This window comes from Phaethon lepturus, unplaced genomic scaffold, assembly GCF_000687285.1.
Source record: "Phaethon lepturus isolate BGI_N335 unplaced genomic scaffold, ASM68728v1 scaffold1744, whole genome shotgun sequence".
Classification (NCBI taxonomy): Eukaryota; Metazoa; Chordata; class Aves; order Phaethontiformes; family Phaethontidae; genus Phaethon; species Phaethon lepturus.
Genome location: NW_010533746.1, coordinates 6,615 through 26,737, shown reverse-complemented (window position 1 = coordinate 26,737; position 20,123 = coordinate 6,615). Strand labels below are relative to the sequence as shown.

At 35.9% G+C, this 20,123-nt stretch overlaps 1 protein-coding gene across 1 annotated transcript in view; it reads right to left on the bottom strand.

Moving 5' to 3' along the window:
- LOC104619414 (voltage-dependent calcium channel subunit alpha-2/delta-1-like) overlaps positions 1–19,644 on the bottom strand; it is a gene marked incomplete at both ends in the record, with an annotated part of 57,399 nt that extends 37,755 nt beyond the window's left edge. The window contains 2 exons of the mRNA XM_010285289.1: positions 15,050–15,154; positions 19,464–19,644. Coding sequence (XP_010283591.1) covers positions 15,050–15,154; positions 19,464–19,644 — 286 coding nt within the window. The remainder of the gene's footprint in view (positions 1–15,049; positions 15,155–19,463) is intronic.
- Positions 19,645–20,123: the final 479 nt, after the last annotated feature.

The following is a 20,123-nucleotide window of genomic DNA, read 5'->3' as shown; positions in this document are numbered from 1 at the left end:
ATAAAAGTTCTGTGTTTAACAGCAGGGGTAAGACTCACAATGATGTGCTAGGGGGAAGTTTTAGGGTCCCTTAGGCTATGTTTAAGTAGAAATAAAATGGTACATAACCTATTTTCTTTCTCAGGCCATGAGGGCAAATGGCACAGCATGGCTCACATCTCTACGGCTAAATTAAGTTGCCTTCCTCCCTCCCAGTCCTGCCCCCATATTGGGTGGTCTCATTACAAAGTCTTTTGGGAACAGGCCCTGGCTCATGCTACCCCCTGAACTGAGCCCAGACATTTTTCAAAAGAGATGGTTGCCACAGGCCAAGAACCATACCATTGGGTCTATTAACAATTATACAGTATGGACAACTGTGGACATTTCTCCAGCCTGCACCCTGGCCTTGGATCGTTCATTAGTATGGACACAACTGTGTGATTCACTCATATGAATAAAGTTGGTTTTCTTGTAATGAACTGAGCAGGGCTCACTTTTAAAAATGACTGTGACAGTGGTGCCTCTCAACTTTTAAATGAGAGTTCAACGCTCAGACAAAAGAGGTCTGAGTTCATGTTTCTCAGTTTGAGCAAATTCATAACTTCCACTGCTCTAAATACCTGGCTCAAGAATGTTCAGATGTTTGAGATTTAGGCTTTTGAATGTGTCTCTCAGACTGCCTACACATTTTGCTCTTAATAGCAATTGGGAAAAACACAGAGATGACCTAAGCAGTGGGGTATGAAACCTAGTCAGCTGCTAAGGTTGTGAAGTTTTAAAGGTCTAGAACTCAAGACACAGAATACACAATTTTATGTCAAGTTAGGAAATATCAAGAATAGCACGATACACCAACAGAAATGTATCAAGTTGTATTTTTGATACTCATGACTACATTAGGATCTGCGTCTTGCTTTGGGTACTCTCTGAAAATGTGTAGACTTGGGGAAATTCTGGAGAAAAACCCACATGGGAAACAATAAGAATTTAGCTCTCAAATATTTAGATCCAAAGATAATTGCAGTCAGGATATCTTTAAATTTATCAACATGAAGAAAGTATGAATGCATTTGATAAAACACCTACTCAACTCTTTCCGTAATTGACTCTGTGCTCTGATTCAGCAAGGCATTTAACCATGCAAGTAATCCCCTTGATATTAATTGAAAAATGTTTTAACTGAGGCACATGTTTAAACACTACTAGATCAGGTCCTTGGAACTACTTTTCTAGACATTTATCCACAGTGAATTTTTTCTCCCAGACTTCCCATGTACATTTGCAGTCTTCTCTATCATTAATATCTTTCATTCATTACAATTCAGTATCAAACTTAAAGTTGCAATGCTAACTTATAAATTCATAGTCTAATTATAGTCTGTGTAATCATTGTCTAATAAAGAAAAGAAATAACTACACTCTCAAAATGTTAATCTTCCTTCTATCTTAAAAGAAAAAGAAAAATTAAGTCTGTTACATGTTAGGAGATTACTGGAGAATTTCATTTGCTTTGGACATGATTCTATACTGACAATATGTGTCCCAAACCATTTAACAGTCTTGATATATTAGGAAAAGAGATCCAAGAACACTGATGTGTGGTGTAGTTATATGCATTTACTCTACAAAAGGAACTAATAACTGAGGATTATACTTGAAGTCTTCATAAGCATACAATGAAAGCTGCATGTTTACTAAGGAAGTCTTTAAAGTGAATGCCATGAATTTGAAACTTGTTTTGAAAACTGCAGTGTTTCAAAAACGGAAACAGTGGTTTTGTTCAGCTTGCTTTGTTTCCTCACACAGTAAACATATCTGTATGAAAATGGGGATATTTTCTAGTACTGAGGTTGAAAACACCATTATGGTTAACATATTGAAAATTTTCAGAATTAACACTCTCACAGAACTAAAAACATACTTATTCAGTTACACTGTTCTACATCTTCTTAGTGCCACCTTGTGGAACTACACCAACTCATTCCTTACTCACTAAAGGGCTAGCACGTTATGCCCCTTCCTTTTCTGCAGTATGCTGATACCTACTAATCTACCTCTGCTAAATTGAATATAATTAGATTGATGAACCACTGATGACTTGATCCTTTAAGTCTTTATCTAGTTTAGACTTAATCTTTGATGAGCCAGAAGTATCACAGAAGTACAAGTGGAATTATTCGATTCTGTATGTTCATAAGAACTTAATGTAGGAATATTACATTACGATGAGGAGGTTACGTCCTCTGTGCTACACTGTCTCCACAAATAAGGTGAAATTTTTAATCTCAGCATTTTCCAGATGTAGGTATAAATCATTTCTGTTTTATTAACTTTTTACAACATTAGTCTGAAAAAAAAGTCGTAAGCAAAAGAAAAGCTGTGCTTTCAAACACACCCGTAGGACTTCACAACAATATGTTTGAATTTAAGTTTGAGAGTCAGTTTGACTGTGTCAACACTGCCAAAAATTTGGCCTTGGTCCACTCTCCAGCCTTAAGAGCAACTGCGGCAGCAGAGCCCCCATACATGCATAGGAGCTAAACCATTGCCCCTTCCCTCTTCCCCTTTCCTTGCTGCCCTGGGAGCAGTCCCAGCACCTTGTCTAGGAGTGCGCCAGTTGACAGAGGCTGAAAACCTCCCGGGTTTAACTAACAGTTAAAGCCTATAAATGACTGCAGGACAGTGTCCAAGCCCACGTCTTGGCCTGCTGTAATTTGTTAATATAAATGGTGCCTTAAGACATTTAGATTAACATGATGTCTCTGACAGAGTGTAATGCAGTTGCTGTATGCTTAACTCACCCTGCTGAAAGGCAGAGATGGATTTTATCTAGACAATCCCAAAATAGTCCTCAGGTAGTCTTCTGTGATGCAGATTTGTGACTGTAGCTCTAGCTCAAAGGATGCCAACATGCTGATTGCTTCTGTGATTTCCACCAAAAGTGCCATCCTCATCAGACCGCCCCAACCCACCTTGGAAATAAATGTAAAGCACTCTGTTTGGGTCAGGTGATTTTCCAGCCACTCATCCTGGCTCCCAGTCTTCAGAATTTACACTATCATCTTTTTAAGAACTCAGCTGTTGAATGTTCTACTTTGACTAGCTGGGTTCTGTTTACTCAGTTGATCTATTTCCTTTCTTGGTTATATTAATAATAAAAGTTCTTTGTTGAAATGAAATATGGGTAATTTTTTCCTTTTCCCTAAGCTACTTCTCCCTGACACTCAGCATTTAACATTCCCTAAAGAAAAAATCTTTTTTTCTGACATTTCCTTGTAAATTTGGTGGCCCATATCAGGAACCAGAAAAAGGAGTTGACAAAGTAATTCCCTCTGTACTCTGGATTAAAAGGCATTTCTTTGATAGTCAAAACAACACTTGGAGGTAGCTGAGCAGCTGGAAAGGACCAGATTAATTAGAGAGATCTTTACTGTTCGTATTGCGACACTAAGTCTTCTTTCTTTTTTTTTTTTTTTTTGGCCTTATAGGACCTGGTGAAGAAATATGACAAATATCCAAATATCAGCTAAGGATTTAAAGGAATATTTAATATTCCATTGAATATTACAAACATTAATTTTAATCAGGTACTCTGACTTTTTTTTTATGTAAATAATCTTTGTTTGAAAATAGTACATTAACTATCCCCTTTGCATTGTTACTTTCTCCATTTTTTACTCCCGTTACTCCAGTTCTTGTACAGCATGGAAAACACCGACTGAAACTAAACAGTTGCAAATGCCAAACAGCTGTAGTAGAAGAGGAAAAAGTATGGGGGGAAAGGGAAGGACCATCGGAAATTCTTATTTCCAGCAGAATCCATTTACAGGAAATCTTCCTCTCTGGAATTATCAGTTATACAAAGTTCATGTCTAATTTTACAATGGCCTGATCTTGACTGGAGCATGAAAATTCCAACTGAAAATGATTTTGTGAGCTTGAAAAAGGGTATGCTAACTAAACAGGTGAAGGGACTTTTATCTATGTTCACACGTTGTTTCTCCAAGGTTGACCTGAGAGCAGAACGGTATCTTCAGATCACTTTAGAACAGGGAGACTGAGGAATGAAAATGCTTCAAATTTGGTTCCCTTTTCTTTTTTAGGGGAAAAAAAACAAGAAACTACAAAACCAACAATGGAAACAGCACTGCCACGTAGGACTGCGCTCAGGGTAACCTGACCTTGCCTCTGCTTGCAGGTAAGATGTTCCATTACTGACACAAGAGGCACGGACGATGCCTACTGTCAGCAACTGGCAAATGTCCTAGTACGGCTGAAAGACCGCGTCTTATGCACAGTCATGTAACAGAGAACGTCCTTCATAGTTAGCGATTAAATGCAATCACTGTGCATGCTCACGCATTGTACTTCATGCCAAACTGCACCTGAAATCTCAGGATTGCCTATGAGAAACATTGCATATATACAGATTTACAGATACCATCTATCCTACAGATGGTTTAATAATGATAAAATGAATCATGACACAGTTCGCTCCTATACTAACTGATATGCATTTTTATTTCTTTTGAAATCACTGAAGTAAACTAAATTTACAGAAAAAAAAAATAGATCCACATGCAATCCACAGGTAAAACAACCTTGGGGGTTGTCTATAGCCCTGGTGTGTTTAACAGATAGTACCAGAGTGTTCTTAGTAAATATAGATGTAAATTTTGCATTCACTGTATGTGAAAGGGAAGAGCAGAGACTAGGTATTGCTGGTAAATCACACTTTCAGTGACAAGACATAAGCTGTTTTTCAGTCTATAATGTGAGATAAGTGCATTTTAATATTCTCTCACAGAGTCTGTGAAAATGAATAAAAAAGAAAAAAGGTCTTCAGCCTTATTTATAAACATTCTTCTTACAGAGAAATTTATTACAGATAAACATTGCCTTAGCGGGTTTTGGGTTTGTCTTTGCTTTTGTTTTCAAACAAAATTGCATCTACAGACCAAATTTACAACAGAAAGCATTGAGGTTATTGTTTTTCCAGTCTACATGCAGGACCAGGAATACAATATGGACATTCTGTATTATACAATTCATCACCTGCAAAGAGGTGGCTTCATAAAATCATTTGTAAATAAGCCAAATTCTTTCTTGTTAAAATGATACATTTAAATAAAGCCAGAATTATTTAAAAAATACATTTGCAGCTTGCACTCTAGGTTCTTTTGTCAGTATGGATTAAATGTCTTCTTTTGTACCTGACTAATAATGAGGTTATGAAGCACAGAATTCCCACCTAAGCCTCAGCAAACACTGAATACATAATGTTAAATTTGATACAAGGCCAACATGAATATGACTTTGACTAAAATTACTGACTTCAAATAGAAGCTGAATATAGAAACAGGAATAGAGGCACATGATAAGCTAAGAATTCAAAGACTGTATATGGAGGTTGACTCTGTTCTGAAAAAAAAACCCCAACCAACAGTTTTTTTTTTAATTTGGTTTTTTCCCCTCTATTTTTTAGGAATAAGACCTCTAAAAATGTTTGTGAAAACCTCAAGAGAAAATAACTAAAAGCTTATACTTGGATGTTTTTTTCCATAGCCATACAAGTACAAGATTGCAAAGTCAGTTTATCATTCTTCTATTAAAGATATTCTATTCTGTATAGCACATTAAATTCCATATATTATATTCTATCCTTTATAGTGCAAAATATTTAAAAATGTGACTATGATTTCCTGGAGATATGACAGAGTGCATTTTAGCCTTTTCTTTGGGAGTAATCAGGATTTTGAATCCAAGTCATTTTCTAGGTAGAGGCTGGGTAATTTTCTGTTTGTTTCTCACCAGAATACTCATCCCTTACTTAAAAGACTACTTTTTTTCTTACTTTTTGTCAAAACTGTAATTATTTTTTTTTTGTAAAACACTATACAAAAAGGCCTTCTTAATTACATATAATAATTCTTACTCTTGATAAGATTTCTCAGACAGTGCTCCCTCATCTCAGGTACTGCTATTCTCTCCGAAAAAGCAACCCTTCCTTGCAATGTCTGCAGCAATCTCTAATACTTTACATTTAAGTTGCACAGGGTTTCTACTTGCTTAAGTGAAGTTTACAGTATACCTACACTTAAGCTTTCTCATTTCCCATTTCATATCCCTTTCCTCTGTTATGCTTCTTGAATATGTAAACACATATTACTTGTTATGTGAATGGACTGTAACTTCATTTCTTGAAATTTTAATTTCCTTCTTAACCTGTCGTCTGTTTAGACTGCTGCCTGCATACGTCTCACACTACCATCTGTTTGTTTCAGCTGTCCCCTTATTCTCTTGCCTACTACAGAGATTCCAATTCTGTAACTTCTCCCTTTGAGCCCCAGTATAAAGTATCCTGCATATTCCTGTCTGTTTTTTCCACCAGTGCATCAGCAAATCTTTTCATTCAAAGATGTCCCATCCTATCTGAAACAATTCCATCTACTAATGGACAAATGCTTAGCTAATGCTTAACATCCATCTACCAGTTGGCTTAAGCAGTGTTTAGAAACTAAGATTTCTACCAAGTTTTAGAGTCACTTAATAATAGTTGATTCTTTTTTAAAATATATTCAGTTGTACTAGCTTAGTTACATTCCTTGTTCTGTTAAGAGGACAAATTCTGCAGTTTCTTCCCAGAAAGGTGCACCTTTATACCAATGCTGTAACGTTAACCTTTGGAAAACTCTATACTCAGTGAATACACTAATGTCAGAATCATGACTATGCGATAGGTAATTTCATAGAGGAGCATCTCTTAATCTTCAGAATGGTACTGCTTTTTTTCCTGTGTCCAGTTTTGCTTCTTTAGCTGAAGAAACAAATTCTTAACTTCTAAGTTTTCTCCACTCTTTCATTTTGAAATGCATGGGATTTGTGAGTCTCTCTTACGTGGTACTTATAGCACAATTTCTATCTTCTCTGTCTACAGTTGCATTCATTACAGTCAGTTCTTTGATATTTACTTATGCCATTTCCTTCAATAAACAATGGAGGCATAAAAAATTATTTATGTCTTTAATTATATAGGTTCATGCAGATAAAACAGTATGAGGTGAGGTACAATTCCTGAATATCTTGTAGCAAGTTAGGAAAATTTCTTAGCCTAGAAGATAAGAACAGATTTATTTCTGAATTTTAAGGATGAATTAACTGAAAATCTAGAAGAAAGAAGATCATTTGAGTGCAAGATCAATAAGTGATTTTTATTTCAAGGAAAGGAAGGTATGACAGCAGTAAAGCAAGGTTAACATTTCAAAGAAACAGGCTTAAACAAACTCAAAGAACTAGCTTGTTGAGTATCGTGGGAAGATAACTTAAAGAATAAAGGATTACAAGACAGCTGACAATTCATGAAGAGGAATATATTAAACATACAAGATGAAACTGCCTAATACAACGTAAGAATAAAAATAGTTAGAAAATCAAACACAGAAACTGAAATCAGAAAATACCTGTAAAAAGCAGCAGTTAGGGAAAAAAGATTCAGAAAAAAGAGGAAAAACCCTAATATGGTTCAATAATATAATACAGTTGCAAAAAGGTAAGTTATATGCTATGACATATTTATCTAAGTGCTGCATTAAAAAAAGCCACCGAAAATACTCTGTTCTCTTGATACCACCTAAGTTTCTCTAACTGTTCAAACGTATGTTTTAAGAAAGGTAGAGATAACATGATATTACACAAAATAGGTGAGAAAATAAAGAATGAAAAGGATTTAAGATGTAGCTTAGGAGAATTTTAAATAAATTAGTTTGTTTAGTTGATAAGAAAAAAGTTGAAAAGACAAGTTGGATGAAGGTCGCAACACAAAAATGGTTTCCTAAAATGTAAGAGGAAATTATAAAATTCTAAGTTTATTTTTTCTTAAGGAATTTTATGCAAAGCTTACTAAACAGGTCGGTGTTGAAACAGAAAAATGTAAATACCTAAGGAAGCTGTCAATTTGGATACTTTAAAGAAGAATGCAATCAACTCACAGGGCATTGCAGTGCAATCCCTAATTCCTAATAACGGTTAATACATGGGGAGACTGAGATGGGACCAACCTTCTGATGTCTAACCTCAACCCGTTATACCATATGTAGCATTTTGTTTGTATAAATAAGTAAAATGCAGTCTGATTCTCTTGTTTTCATCCCAAAACAAACACCATGTGCTTTCTGTATTAAGTGGTATCCTATCCTTGTTGCCTTGATTAATCATTTTAGGCCATCTGCAGCATCAACCTCTATGTGATACCCTGAATCAATCACTATTAATGTAGTGGTTTGGAATTGAATATCAACAAAAATGGAAGTATCAAATAACTCCCTCCATGCCAAATTTGAAGGAAACAAGTTGCCACTTGGGTTTTATGTAACAGATACACCTGATTCTAATATGACTGATAAGGTTACTTTTCAGCAAAGCTATATTAAAACTTTCATTAGCCTTCTGCAGTTCTCAACACCACCATGCGGATTTTTATCTCGTACAGTAGATAAAAATGTCGTGTGGTAACCCAGACAGACTCATGCTGATAATGAAACAGCAGCCTAAAAAAAACTGGGTATCAACACATGACTGTCTGTGGACACATGCATGAAAAGGCTCTCCTGCAGGCCGATCTTCTTCCTAAAATAAACCCTCCTCTGCCCCGCTGCGCCTTCTGTCGCACCTCCTAAGTCTGCAGCAATCTTGCCCAACAAACTTGTGTACGTATATAGAACAGCACAGGGGATGTGTCAGCTGAAGGGAAAAGTAGGTAAAAAAGGGACGAGAAATATAACGGTTATGACTTCCTTACTGAAGAGTTTAAGAAAAACCTTAGAGGTGATGTTATATAGTCTAAAGGTAAAGGGGCCAGTGAAAAACAGTGTGGGAAAGGCTATGGCAGACTGCTGTAATACAACAGCATTGTCAGGGCATGGACACATGGAAGTCGTATGTCAGCTTAGGAGATGATTACTGAAAGGGCTATATATAGATATTTTTGAAAAAGAGTATCCCAAAAATTACTGTACTCTGATTCCTAGTGGGGGAATAAGGCTTCACATACCATAAGGTAACTGTGGTTTAAAATTTAGGTTTATGGGGAAAAATGGGTGCCTAATATCATACCTCAAAAAAATTGAGAACAAAAATTTATCGCATGGATTTACACACTTGTAACCCAAAATGGCTTAGTATTGTGCAACTTGACTATTACTGAAGCATGTCTGGATAATGAACGTCACAGGAAGAAGACTGCTGATATGGAATATTTAAATTCATTAATTTAGTGGCATTAGTCTATGATTAGGAACCAAGAAGCTGGGACAGTGGATAGGTTGCAAGCCCTTCATTAGTAAGTGGAGATAAGAAAGAGGTAAAACACAGATATTTGCCTTAAGAATGAGGTATTTCTTCAGTGAGCACTCTAATGACATGGTTTCCTCTTTTACTTTGAAAGAAAAAGAAATGGATTGTGGAATTCATGAATACTGACCCAAGTTTCACCCAGAATATTTTAGCTTTACCAGTTATGCATGTCACAGTACATACAATAATTAATATTAACAGCTGGAAGATGACACACTCTTAAGACAAGTGATTAAGGAACGAGCTAGGGAGCCAGTTTAACCAGTTACCTAGAGATTTCTTCTACATGGGATTTCCTGTACCATCATTCCAAGAAAATTCACAGCACAGGGGGGCTATGCGGGGGAACAAGAAATATCTTGGCGTCTGGTTGTCTAAAGATCACAGAAAGTGAATGTAGAGAAGGCCAGAGAACATTCTACAATCCAGAAAGCTTAAAAACTGGCTTAATTTTTATCTACCAAACTATGCTACATGCCATTCAGATATAAACCAGAGTTTTGCTTGCTTCAACCCTTAATATCATTACTGTATGTAATATCCTGTATCACAAGTCTGTCACACATTCAGAAATGTAAGAACTGTTGGGGTACACTTTGACAGCTGTTAAGCTCTGTTGGAAGTTGATATTAGTGTTGAGAAAGATGCTGTTTCTATTTTCAGCTCTATGAGTAACTCCAGAAAGTTGCATTTATTCAGATACCTGATGAGAATCTCATGGCTAACCCAAGTGGAAATGCCATGGGCTTTTTCAGTGCTCATTTGTAGTGCAGGACTAACACTTTCAGCCTTTTCTAGCATGATTCATACACCACTGCCCAGATTAACAGTTTTCCTTTTAGCTTACTGACTTGCAGTTGCACAGTATGGATTCAAACCAATGAAGAAAATTATTCCCTCCTTTGGTAATGACAGTAGGAAGTGTTTTTATTTTAGAAGAAAATTTTGCAAGTGCTTCCTTGTAGATTTTTCATTTTATCATTCTATTCACATGCTGAATGTGTCCCATTTGGAAGAAGTTGTAAGTTATCCAGTGGAGTTAGATCCACCATGTCCCTGGGCAGCCTGTTCCAATGCTTGACCACTCTCTCAGTAAAGAATTTTTTCCTAATATCTAATCTAAATCTCCCCTGGCATCCCCTGGCATAATTTGAGGCCATTTCCTCTCGTCCTATTGCTGGTTACTTGGGAGAAGAGACCAACACTCACCTCACCACAACCCCCTTTCAGGTAGTTGTAGAGAGTGATAAAGTTTACCCTCAGCCTCCTCCAGACTAAACAGCCTCAGTTCCCTCAGCCGCTCCCTGTAAGACTTGTGCTCCAGACCCCTCACCAGCTTCGTTGCCCTTCTCTGGACACGCTCCAGCACCTCAATGTCCTTCTTGTAGTGAGGGGCCCAACACTGAACACAGGATTCGAGGTGCGGCCTCACCAGGGCCGAGTACAGGGGCACAATCACTTCCCTACTCCTGCTGGCCACACTATTGCTGATACAGGCCAGGACGCTGTTGGCCTTCTTGGCCACCTGGGCACACTGCCAGCTCATGTTCAGCCGGCTGTCAACCAGCACCCACAGGTCCTTTCCACAGCCTTTCCCACACCATCCACAGCCTTTCCCTCATCCACTAGACAGGTCACCTGGTCATAGAAGGAGGTCAGGTTGGTTAAGCAGGACCTGCCTTCCCCCCCCACATCTAATAAAGGATGAAGATTCTCCTTGGCTCTTTTCTTGTTAACATATTTGTAAAAATATTTTTTGTTGTCCCTTATGACCATGGCCAGATTGGCCATACATAGTTATTTTTTAGATATCATACAGATATTTTTAATGGAACCATTGGAAAACTTCTCTGTATACCATTTCCTCTCAAATGATATTGTCAGAAAAATCTACACAAAATGAGGTTGTATTAATCATGACAGATAATTCTGTGGGAATGGGACATGAGACCCACCTTCAGTTCTCCTCCTACTTGAGGGTTCAGATCCTTTTACCTGTGTCCATCAGATCAATCCATCTGACCCACACAAACCTCTATCATGCCAGGAAACCTCAAAAAATTGAAAGTCCATGAGGTATATTTAAGGTCTTTTCCTACCCATGTAAATTGAGCAATCCTTCCAAACACAGATTTCAGGGTGAAAAATCTACCCTGAAGAGCTATAGTTAGTTTTCTATTTTCAATGTGAATTCAAAGTTCTCAGGGTTGAGAATGCCTACTGGGCCCACATTTCAATTAAATTCATATTGCTATCTGCAGTGAAGCCATCTGTAGTATGAGTGCAAATAAAATGAAAATTTACCATCCCCATTCCTGAAATTTAGCGTGTGTGTGGTATTTCACACATTTAATATGAGTGCCCCAAATGTCACTGTAAAGGTAAACATGCCAGTTCTTAAATATCGGGCACAGCATGTAGCTGCAATCTGTGACAATAAAATTTCGCTTTATAAAGGGAAAAATGCATGCAAAGGTCAAACACAACTGTGATTTTCCAGTTCAAACAGATGAAAACTAGGAATGTTCCTCCTAAAAAATGTGTTATGTAAGTTTTATAACAACCCTTGTATTCATACTGTCAATGATATGTAAAGGCAGAAAATTATTTTAAATGTATCTCTATGCTATTTCAAACAGATGAAACTCCCTAATTTAACAGGACAATTTTCCAGCCTCTAGATTCTAGGCTGCTCTGTTAGTAGTTTCCAATTGTTTATCGTATTCTTTCACTGCTTAACTTGAAGGTTGCACTAAGGGCAATGCAAACAAATGTACTAAGTCATGTCATCTCTTGGGCCAAAACTTGCTGAAGCTTCTTTCATGCCAAGGAATTATGAAGTAAGTGACATGAAGAAGAAAATACTTTTAGAGCTGAAGCAATTTTACGTCAGGAAGATGAAAACAAGGATTAATGGATTTGAATAAATGGGGGTTTTGTTTGTACAAGAAAAAAAAGTCGTCTACAACACAGTATATCTATGATGGGAAGTGACTGACTGTGATATAAGACAATAAAGATTCATCTTTTATATGCTGTATTCAAAACACAAAGAAAAATGTTCAAACAAATGCAGAGCGGGCAAGAAAAGACATCAGCTGATACATATTTATACTATGAAGTGTTACTGTGGTAAAACAGAAAACTTTTTAACACCTCACTCATACTGAATAGTCTCTCTACAAACAATAATTATAAAACTGGTCTTACTGGTCTTAGTCAATGGACTTAGTCAATGGGTTATTTGTGAAATAAAATATAAATTAACTGCAATAAGGACAACAGAATCTCGATTCAGATATCTTTAAATATCTCATCATCTAATATATGAAAACAGCCACTATGCAATCTAAGAAGGTAACACCGTGTTTATGACTATGGCTTCACAAAATTAAAAGTAGATCTGTATTTTTCATGTTAGAATGTGTCTGTAAAGTATGTTATTATGCTCTACTGGTTTAAGATTAACATTAAATTACACAGGGAACAAGAAGAGAGCTCATGTCATCTTTCTGGAATCAAGTGTAGTCTTACTAAGGAGAGCATGACCACAAGCATATTTTGTATTAGTCTTATTTTTAAAAATATTCCAATTTTATGAAATATTGTCAGGAGGGTTTCATTATTATTCCTAAAAATGAATTTGCTGGTTCAATCTCATTAGAATTTTTTCAACCACAAATTTCCCTTCAGCACCACAAGGATTGTTACTGATTGAAAAACTATAAGGAGAAAGCAAATAGTTCTTCAAATTATGCCTGCAGAAAGTTTCTTAGTATTTCTTCTATTTCCAATGTCACCTTGGAGAAAACCAGTAAGGGATGGCATCTAGCAACTCGGTACTTTATTAGACAAGTAACAAAATGTAAGTGCTTACTCAGATTTGAACTTGTAGATACATCAAGCTTAATCAAGTGTAGGAAATTTGCCTTGCATTGAATTTGGACTGCATTTAATTAGATAAAAAAATATACTTAAATAATCAGAAATCCATACAGTGACCATTATCACCGTTATACATTTGTTGTATACAATAAAACCCCCAAACTTTCATTCACTAGAGGCAACAAGAAAGTGAGAGTATATTGTATTATATATAACAGCATATGTAAAACCAACCCAAATCTTGGCAGTGCAAATTGACAGTGTTAAAGGATGCAGTAAAATAACAATTTTAAATTAGTAAATCCTACATTTCATTTATTATATTTCACAGAATAATCAATTGTCAGGCATGATGTAAGACCACAATCCTCAGCACTACAAATCTGTTTTGCTGTTTGTATTGGATATTTTACCATACTTTCTTCCTAACACCACAAATTAAGTGGAACGTAGTAAGAAATGAATCCTACATGTTCCCCTTTATGCACGTATCTCCTTTAGCTGATGGATTTTGTAACACAATAAAAGCTACCAAGTCCAAATTTGAAGAGGAATCTCTGCATATATTTTCAGAATACAGACATATGTGTCACAAAATGAGTTGCTATGATTTGTTATTCCTTCTAATTGTCAGTTTGAAAAGTACTTTCAGCTCAGACATACAGATTAACTAAACCCCACCATATAATTCTACGTGAAACACTATTGTAAAGCAGACACAAACTGATTATTCAACGTCACTGAGTGAATCACTGGTTGAGATGGAAATTGCGTCTTGCATTTCTAGTTCTCCTTTTGAAGGGATTAATTCAAATATATGAGGATTTCCAATGAAATACTTCCACTGCTTTATACATAAGCATCCATGGCAACTGTTAAAGTCTCTTGGCGAACTGTGTTCAAACTTCTAGCTGCTTTTTTCAAAATGAAACAAAACACAGAACCCACAAAAACCAGGTATAGGCACATCCCCAAACACTAGAAAAGATAAATTCTTAATTGTAGAGTGAACCCAGTTCATAATTAACTTTTGTTTAGAAAGTGATTAATCTTCTAAATATAATTATTTACACCGAAATGTAGTAGAAGACAATTTGCAAAGTTATTTTATTTCACATACACACAAACACATATTCATGTATTTGTAAATCTGTAAGTATGCAAAAGCCAGACCAGAAGTTTTATTAAATTCAAAACTTAAACCCAGCACAGCTGCTAATCCAATCTAATCTGAACAACACAACTCCTCCAGTGATTCTCATGTCAAGCCCCTAATTCTGGTTGAACCATAGATCAAATTTTATCAATAGAAAGCCATCCCTCTCCTAGCGAAGACATTCAAAGGTATAATTAGTCTCAACGGGAAACATGTGGGTTTGTTCCAGCCCAGATCTATTCAGATTCATATTCTAACCTTGAGACGTGGTTTTCCCTTTGCCTGATGAACAATGAAAACATGTAGAAAAGATTCACAGTGAGGAGATAGACATGTATCTCATATCATTTAGCTACCTGTGTTTCCACTTGATAATGCAAGGATTACGTTAATACAAACCAAATATCAATAAAAAGCTTAATTCTTTATGGCTTGTGGTACGCTTCTGTACTGCTTGACAGAAATACATGACAAAGTGTAAAATATTAAATACATTTCATGTTCTTTTCAAAGAAATGTTGTAGATTGAGAAAGCGTTAAGTACCCTGAGATTCAATACTAATCTGTTTTAAAAAAGTACTTTATACACATCAAAAATTCTTTGACTTCCATATTTAAATGTTCCTGTTTGTGGTGGTGTATTTTATGTAGTAAAATCTTTCATATATCACTTACTTTTTTGTCCTCATTATATTTATGGAAAATTTCTTGTGCTCTTTCTTCACCACCATCCGTAAACAACATAATAATCTTATTGCAGTTAGCTCTAGAGACACTGTGCTGTAGGAGATAGATACAAACAGAAGGGGGTTTTTTTTGTTTCAGGCTGTAAGGAATAACAACTTATATTGGATAGCTTTCACATGAACATGCTTACCACTTTAACACAGTAATGACAAAACTTCAAAAGTCTTTTAGGATTTCATTCAATACCCCTTATGAATGAAAAATAAAATAAAATAACATAAAATAACATAACATTACATTACATTACATAAAATAAAACCAAACCAAACCAAACCAAACCATTTTTCTACTCCAGGAGACTTAATTATAACTCATTTTAGATCTGGCCCAACATAAAGGAATGGCAATCTGGTGGTTCCTCTCACCTCCACCAACACAAGGAAAGCTTTTTAGCTCATACCCATCATGTCAACCCCACAGTGTTCCTGGACAGCTGTTGGGCATGAGACTTGTACAGGGAAGGTCTCTAAATATTTTTACTGTTCTCTTTTCTCATCCTTACTTTTTTTCTTGTCCTTACTGTCCTTGTGGATATTTGGGAACAATGACGGTCTAATGAATTACTGAATATTCTTTTTTTTTCCTGTTGGACTCCCATTTACAGAGTAACTATCAAGCTCGCTGACCACTTCTTATTAACTCTATAATTAACTTATTAACTTCTATAATTAACTCTATTAATTTAGCCATCCTGTAGGTATATCTAAAAAACTCTGCCGTATAAAATTAGAAATATTTTTGCATTTGCTGTTTTTGTCACATTTCCTTAAAATAAGCTCCATCTTCTACTTTTTCTTTCCTGTTTTTTTAATTGTTATTATTATTTAATACACTGAAATGAATAGTTAACCTTTAGAAAAGTATTTTAGAATCAGATCTACATAATATATTGCAGCCAAGATATGGCTGCCTAGAGTATTAAGATCTCTCTATCACCTACTTTTCTAATCAGATTGCACCTCAGAGGTGAAGAACTGAGCATGTTCCATTATTTCTGGAGAGCAAGCCTGGAATGGAGAGAATTGAGAAGCAGCCCCTCTGACTCCTAACTCAGCAAAGTAACTAGCAAAGCCACTGAGAAAAATGCAGTGTGTTGTACAAAGGAATAAAAACATCATTCCACAGCCAGAACAATAGAGATCAATAGGAATTTTGGCTCCTCGTGAAAGGAGGCTCCTCCTTTGGCATTCATCTTCTTCCTCCCTAAAAGTTAAGAATCTAGACTAAGCAAATTGTTCATGGATTTTACAGCCAGCATTCCTTGTCCTCCGTGTTGCATACGAATGGTCCTAGTCAGACACATCTTGATACTTCTGATTAGTTGGATGTGACAGTTTAAAATCCTTAGAGATTCAGTAAGATAAATTCAACTTCCCTTTCCACAAGCCTGAATTTTGCTGTATGAATTTACTCTACACTCAGGAGAAGAAACAGGGGGGGTCATCCTTACAAAGTGCCTATTTATCCCTTGCTTTAGTCTTTGTGACTAGATCGTGACTAACTTTCAGCTGGCTGGTCAGGTGAGATGATCCTGCTCCCTTTCATTATTTTCCATCCTACTCTCTGATTTGATTCCTTGTTCTTTTGTAATAAAGAGACCGAAACACCAAAGCAGACCTCAGAAGTCAGCCAATAATTCTCAATATCGCAGCTCCACAGTTCTACAATGATCCCAGAAAACTAAAATACAAAAGCTTTATTTGCAATCACTGTATTAACGGATTAATAATTACTCCTCAGAGATGATTAGTTTTGATAGTTCAATATTCAGTGAACAACTATTTATTTAATAATTTGGAAAAAACAAGTCCAAAGATTTTCTTACATGTAACAACAAATAAAAAAACCTTGAAATCAATACATTCTCTCCAATCTCATCAGCACACCGTGTTTCATTTGGAATTAAATAATTTATTACCATTTTTTACTTGTGAAATATAACCTACAAGATACTGCTTAGGGCTCAATCTTTTTTATATTAAAAAAGTAATAAAAGTAGAGACGGATATTTCATAAATAAAGAAATTCACCTACATTTACAGTGATTTGATATACAGGCCAAAATAAAGTCAGAGGGAAACCAAACAGATGACAGGGAAGGGACCAAAGCCTGCTCATATTATAAAACTTTCCTATCAATTTTAAAAATAAGCACTATTATGAGCAATGTGAACTTGAGATAGTCTTTGTTTTAACTGACTAAATCACGATTTTTCTGGCAGCTTACTTAGCATATACTTATACAGTATCAGAAAAATGCAGTGTTTTCTCCTTGTCTCCTAGTACTTACAGAGGGCATTTACTTACACTACACTGTTTAGACACTAAAGTCATGCCATGGAAAAAAATTCTAAGGTTTTAGCCTCCAAACAATATTGGAAATCTGAACATGACCAAGGTCAAATCATATGATATTTTCTCACCATAAAAATTTCACAACCTGATGAATGTACTTAACATATCAGTCTCTTACAAGGGATCAAGAAGGTGGCAGGATTGCCTTTACAGCACATCTTTTTTCCCCCTCATTTGCACAGAGATGGAGAGATACTGGCTCCGGGAGTGAATATAAGTGATTTTGCAAAGCTGATGGAGTAATTTCATCATTTTTCTGAATACTTTGCCTCAGCAGTCCAATGGATGGCTCTGCCTTCCCATTGCAGACCATAGCTGAAGAGGAATGTGTTGCCTATACAGCAGCTTCCCCGAGACAAAAATTGGCTTCTTAGTTTAAACCACAGAAAATTACAAGCTGGAACTGAGTCTATGTATTAATTTTTAGGTCTCTCTTGCACTTGATAAAGGCCTTTTTTTGTCCCCTTTCAAACAAGGAAGCAAGACATGATCCATTTTATACCGTGCCTAAAATGGCTTTTCTTTTATACAAGTTTGACATCCCTAAAATTAACTTACTGAGTGGCAGGTCGGGATTGTACCTTGTGACATGACACTTTAGGAATGCATTTTTCATTATGAGTTTCATGCCGCGGAGGAAGGAAAAGGTAAACCAAACCAAAAATCAACTACTTGAGATGATTTCAAGATAATTTTTTTGACACGTTGTAGTTATTATGGCATGGGGGAAAAGACCCTGAATTGCTGAAGCTGAAGTACTATTATTTTCAATGAAATAACAAGTTAATATAACAATAAATAATGGAAAAATACTACATAAAAATGATGGAAACCATATTATTGATAATCACTTGAATTATTGTGTTGAAAAAAACTGAAGTGTCTGTTTCCATCTAGCAGTACATCAGTCAGTAAATTTTTCATGGCACAAGTGAAATATTTGGTATTCAGGAAAATTGTTGAAATAACTGTCATCCAGAAACACTACCCACAAAATTATTAGGAAAATTTGAGCTGTTAAAAAATATTCCATTTCCATGGACCTTAAAACAATTACACTGTTTAAATTCATAAACATACAACTGGAAACTATCCCAAAGCATATTTTTTTATTATTTGTTTAAGCCTGTATTATATCATCCTATTATATTAACTGGTCACCAGAGTCAAGCGCTAACTCCATCACCTGCCCGTTACTCTTCCTGCCAAATGGATTTGTCAATATCTGGAGAGGATGAGTATATTTCTATAACTTAGTGGAATTCCTTAATTTCACTTGATATATACATCCACAATGTCCAGACATAATTTACAGGCCTGCAGAGATTACGTGAGGCTAGTCACACCTCTGCCTCCAGCTGTGAGAGAGACGGTCCCAGTGGGAGACAGATCTACAATTGTTTTTTCAAGCAGTTTTTTTAGGCTTACAAATAAGTCCACTTTAAGGTTTCCTCAATGTTCAAGGTTTCTTAATACTGCCTGTACACAAAGTACTTATCCGGTGCTGCACCAAATCTAATATATAATGTTAATCAAATATAATTATGAGGAACATATCTGGCAAAATTTCTTGTGTCTTCCTGGTTCCCTCTGCATGAGGTGGCAACAGATGCAGAAAAGGGGGAAATGCCCTGCAGCCTGGTCCAAAAAAATCCAATAGCCTTTAAAACGTGGTTGCTGGTTTTTATAACCACCAGCAGAGGTCACCCAATCATTTCCCCACCAAATCCCTCTGCTAATCTAAACAGTGATCTACTGAGAAAACACCCTTGAAAACATTGTATTTTCTTTTCTTCAATCAAAATTTAACAAAATTAGAAATTTTTCAGCCAGCTCTAGCCCTCAGTGGCAGGGAAGCGCCCTGAAGTCCAGAACCCGGTACACTAGGGGAAAAAATTAAAAATTTGTACACCAAGAGACATCACCAATATATTAAAAAAACAGTAATTAAAAGAATACAGCAGAGACAGATGACTTTCATACTTACATTTAGCAGCTGTTCAAAAGCATAGCTAAAGCCTTTTTTGTAATCTGTAATTCCTTTAGCAGAGATTTTGTAGACAGCTTCTTTCAGCTTCTTCTTGTTCCTCACATTAGCTTGGACGAGATGATTAAAGCAACTGACGTTCTGAGCATTATTGTTAAACTGTAAAATAAATATAAATACTCTTAATGACAGTTAATTCTCTTTTTAGATACTGTAGTAGTAAAGAATAATGTTTTCTCGATGCATGAGATAAAGCCTGTCACACCTGGATTTTGATTTCCACTACATTGAGAATGACCAGCAGTGTCTGGCGATCTCAAAATTGGGAAATAAATATATTTTTTAAAAAGGCTTTTGTTGCTTCAGTCTTTGTTGCAATCCAAAAAACTCTACTATAGTGGAAAAATACCCACAAATTTCATTTAAAGCTCATATAATGAAATCAAACTGAGAAATGCAGAGTTAGGGAAATAAAAAACATGGAAAAAACCTTAGTTTATTTTCTTTAATCACTGAAGAATATTGGTTGAATTATCAATTTGCTTCAAATTGCATGTATTAGTCTGTGCGAAATTCGCAGATCATAATCAATTACTATATATACCTTATAGAAAATAAAATGCACTTGGGACAAAGGAAGCACACAAGAGTATACCTGTA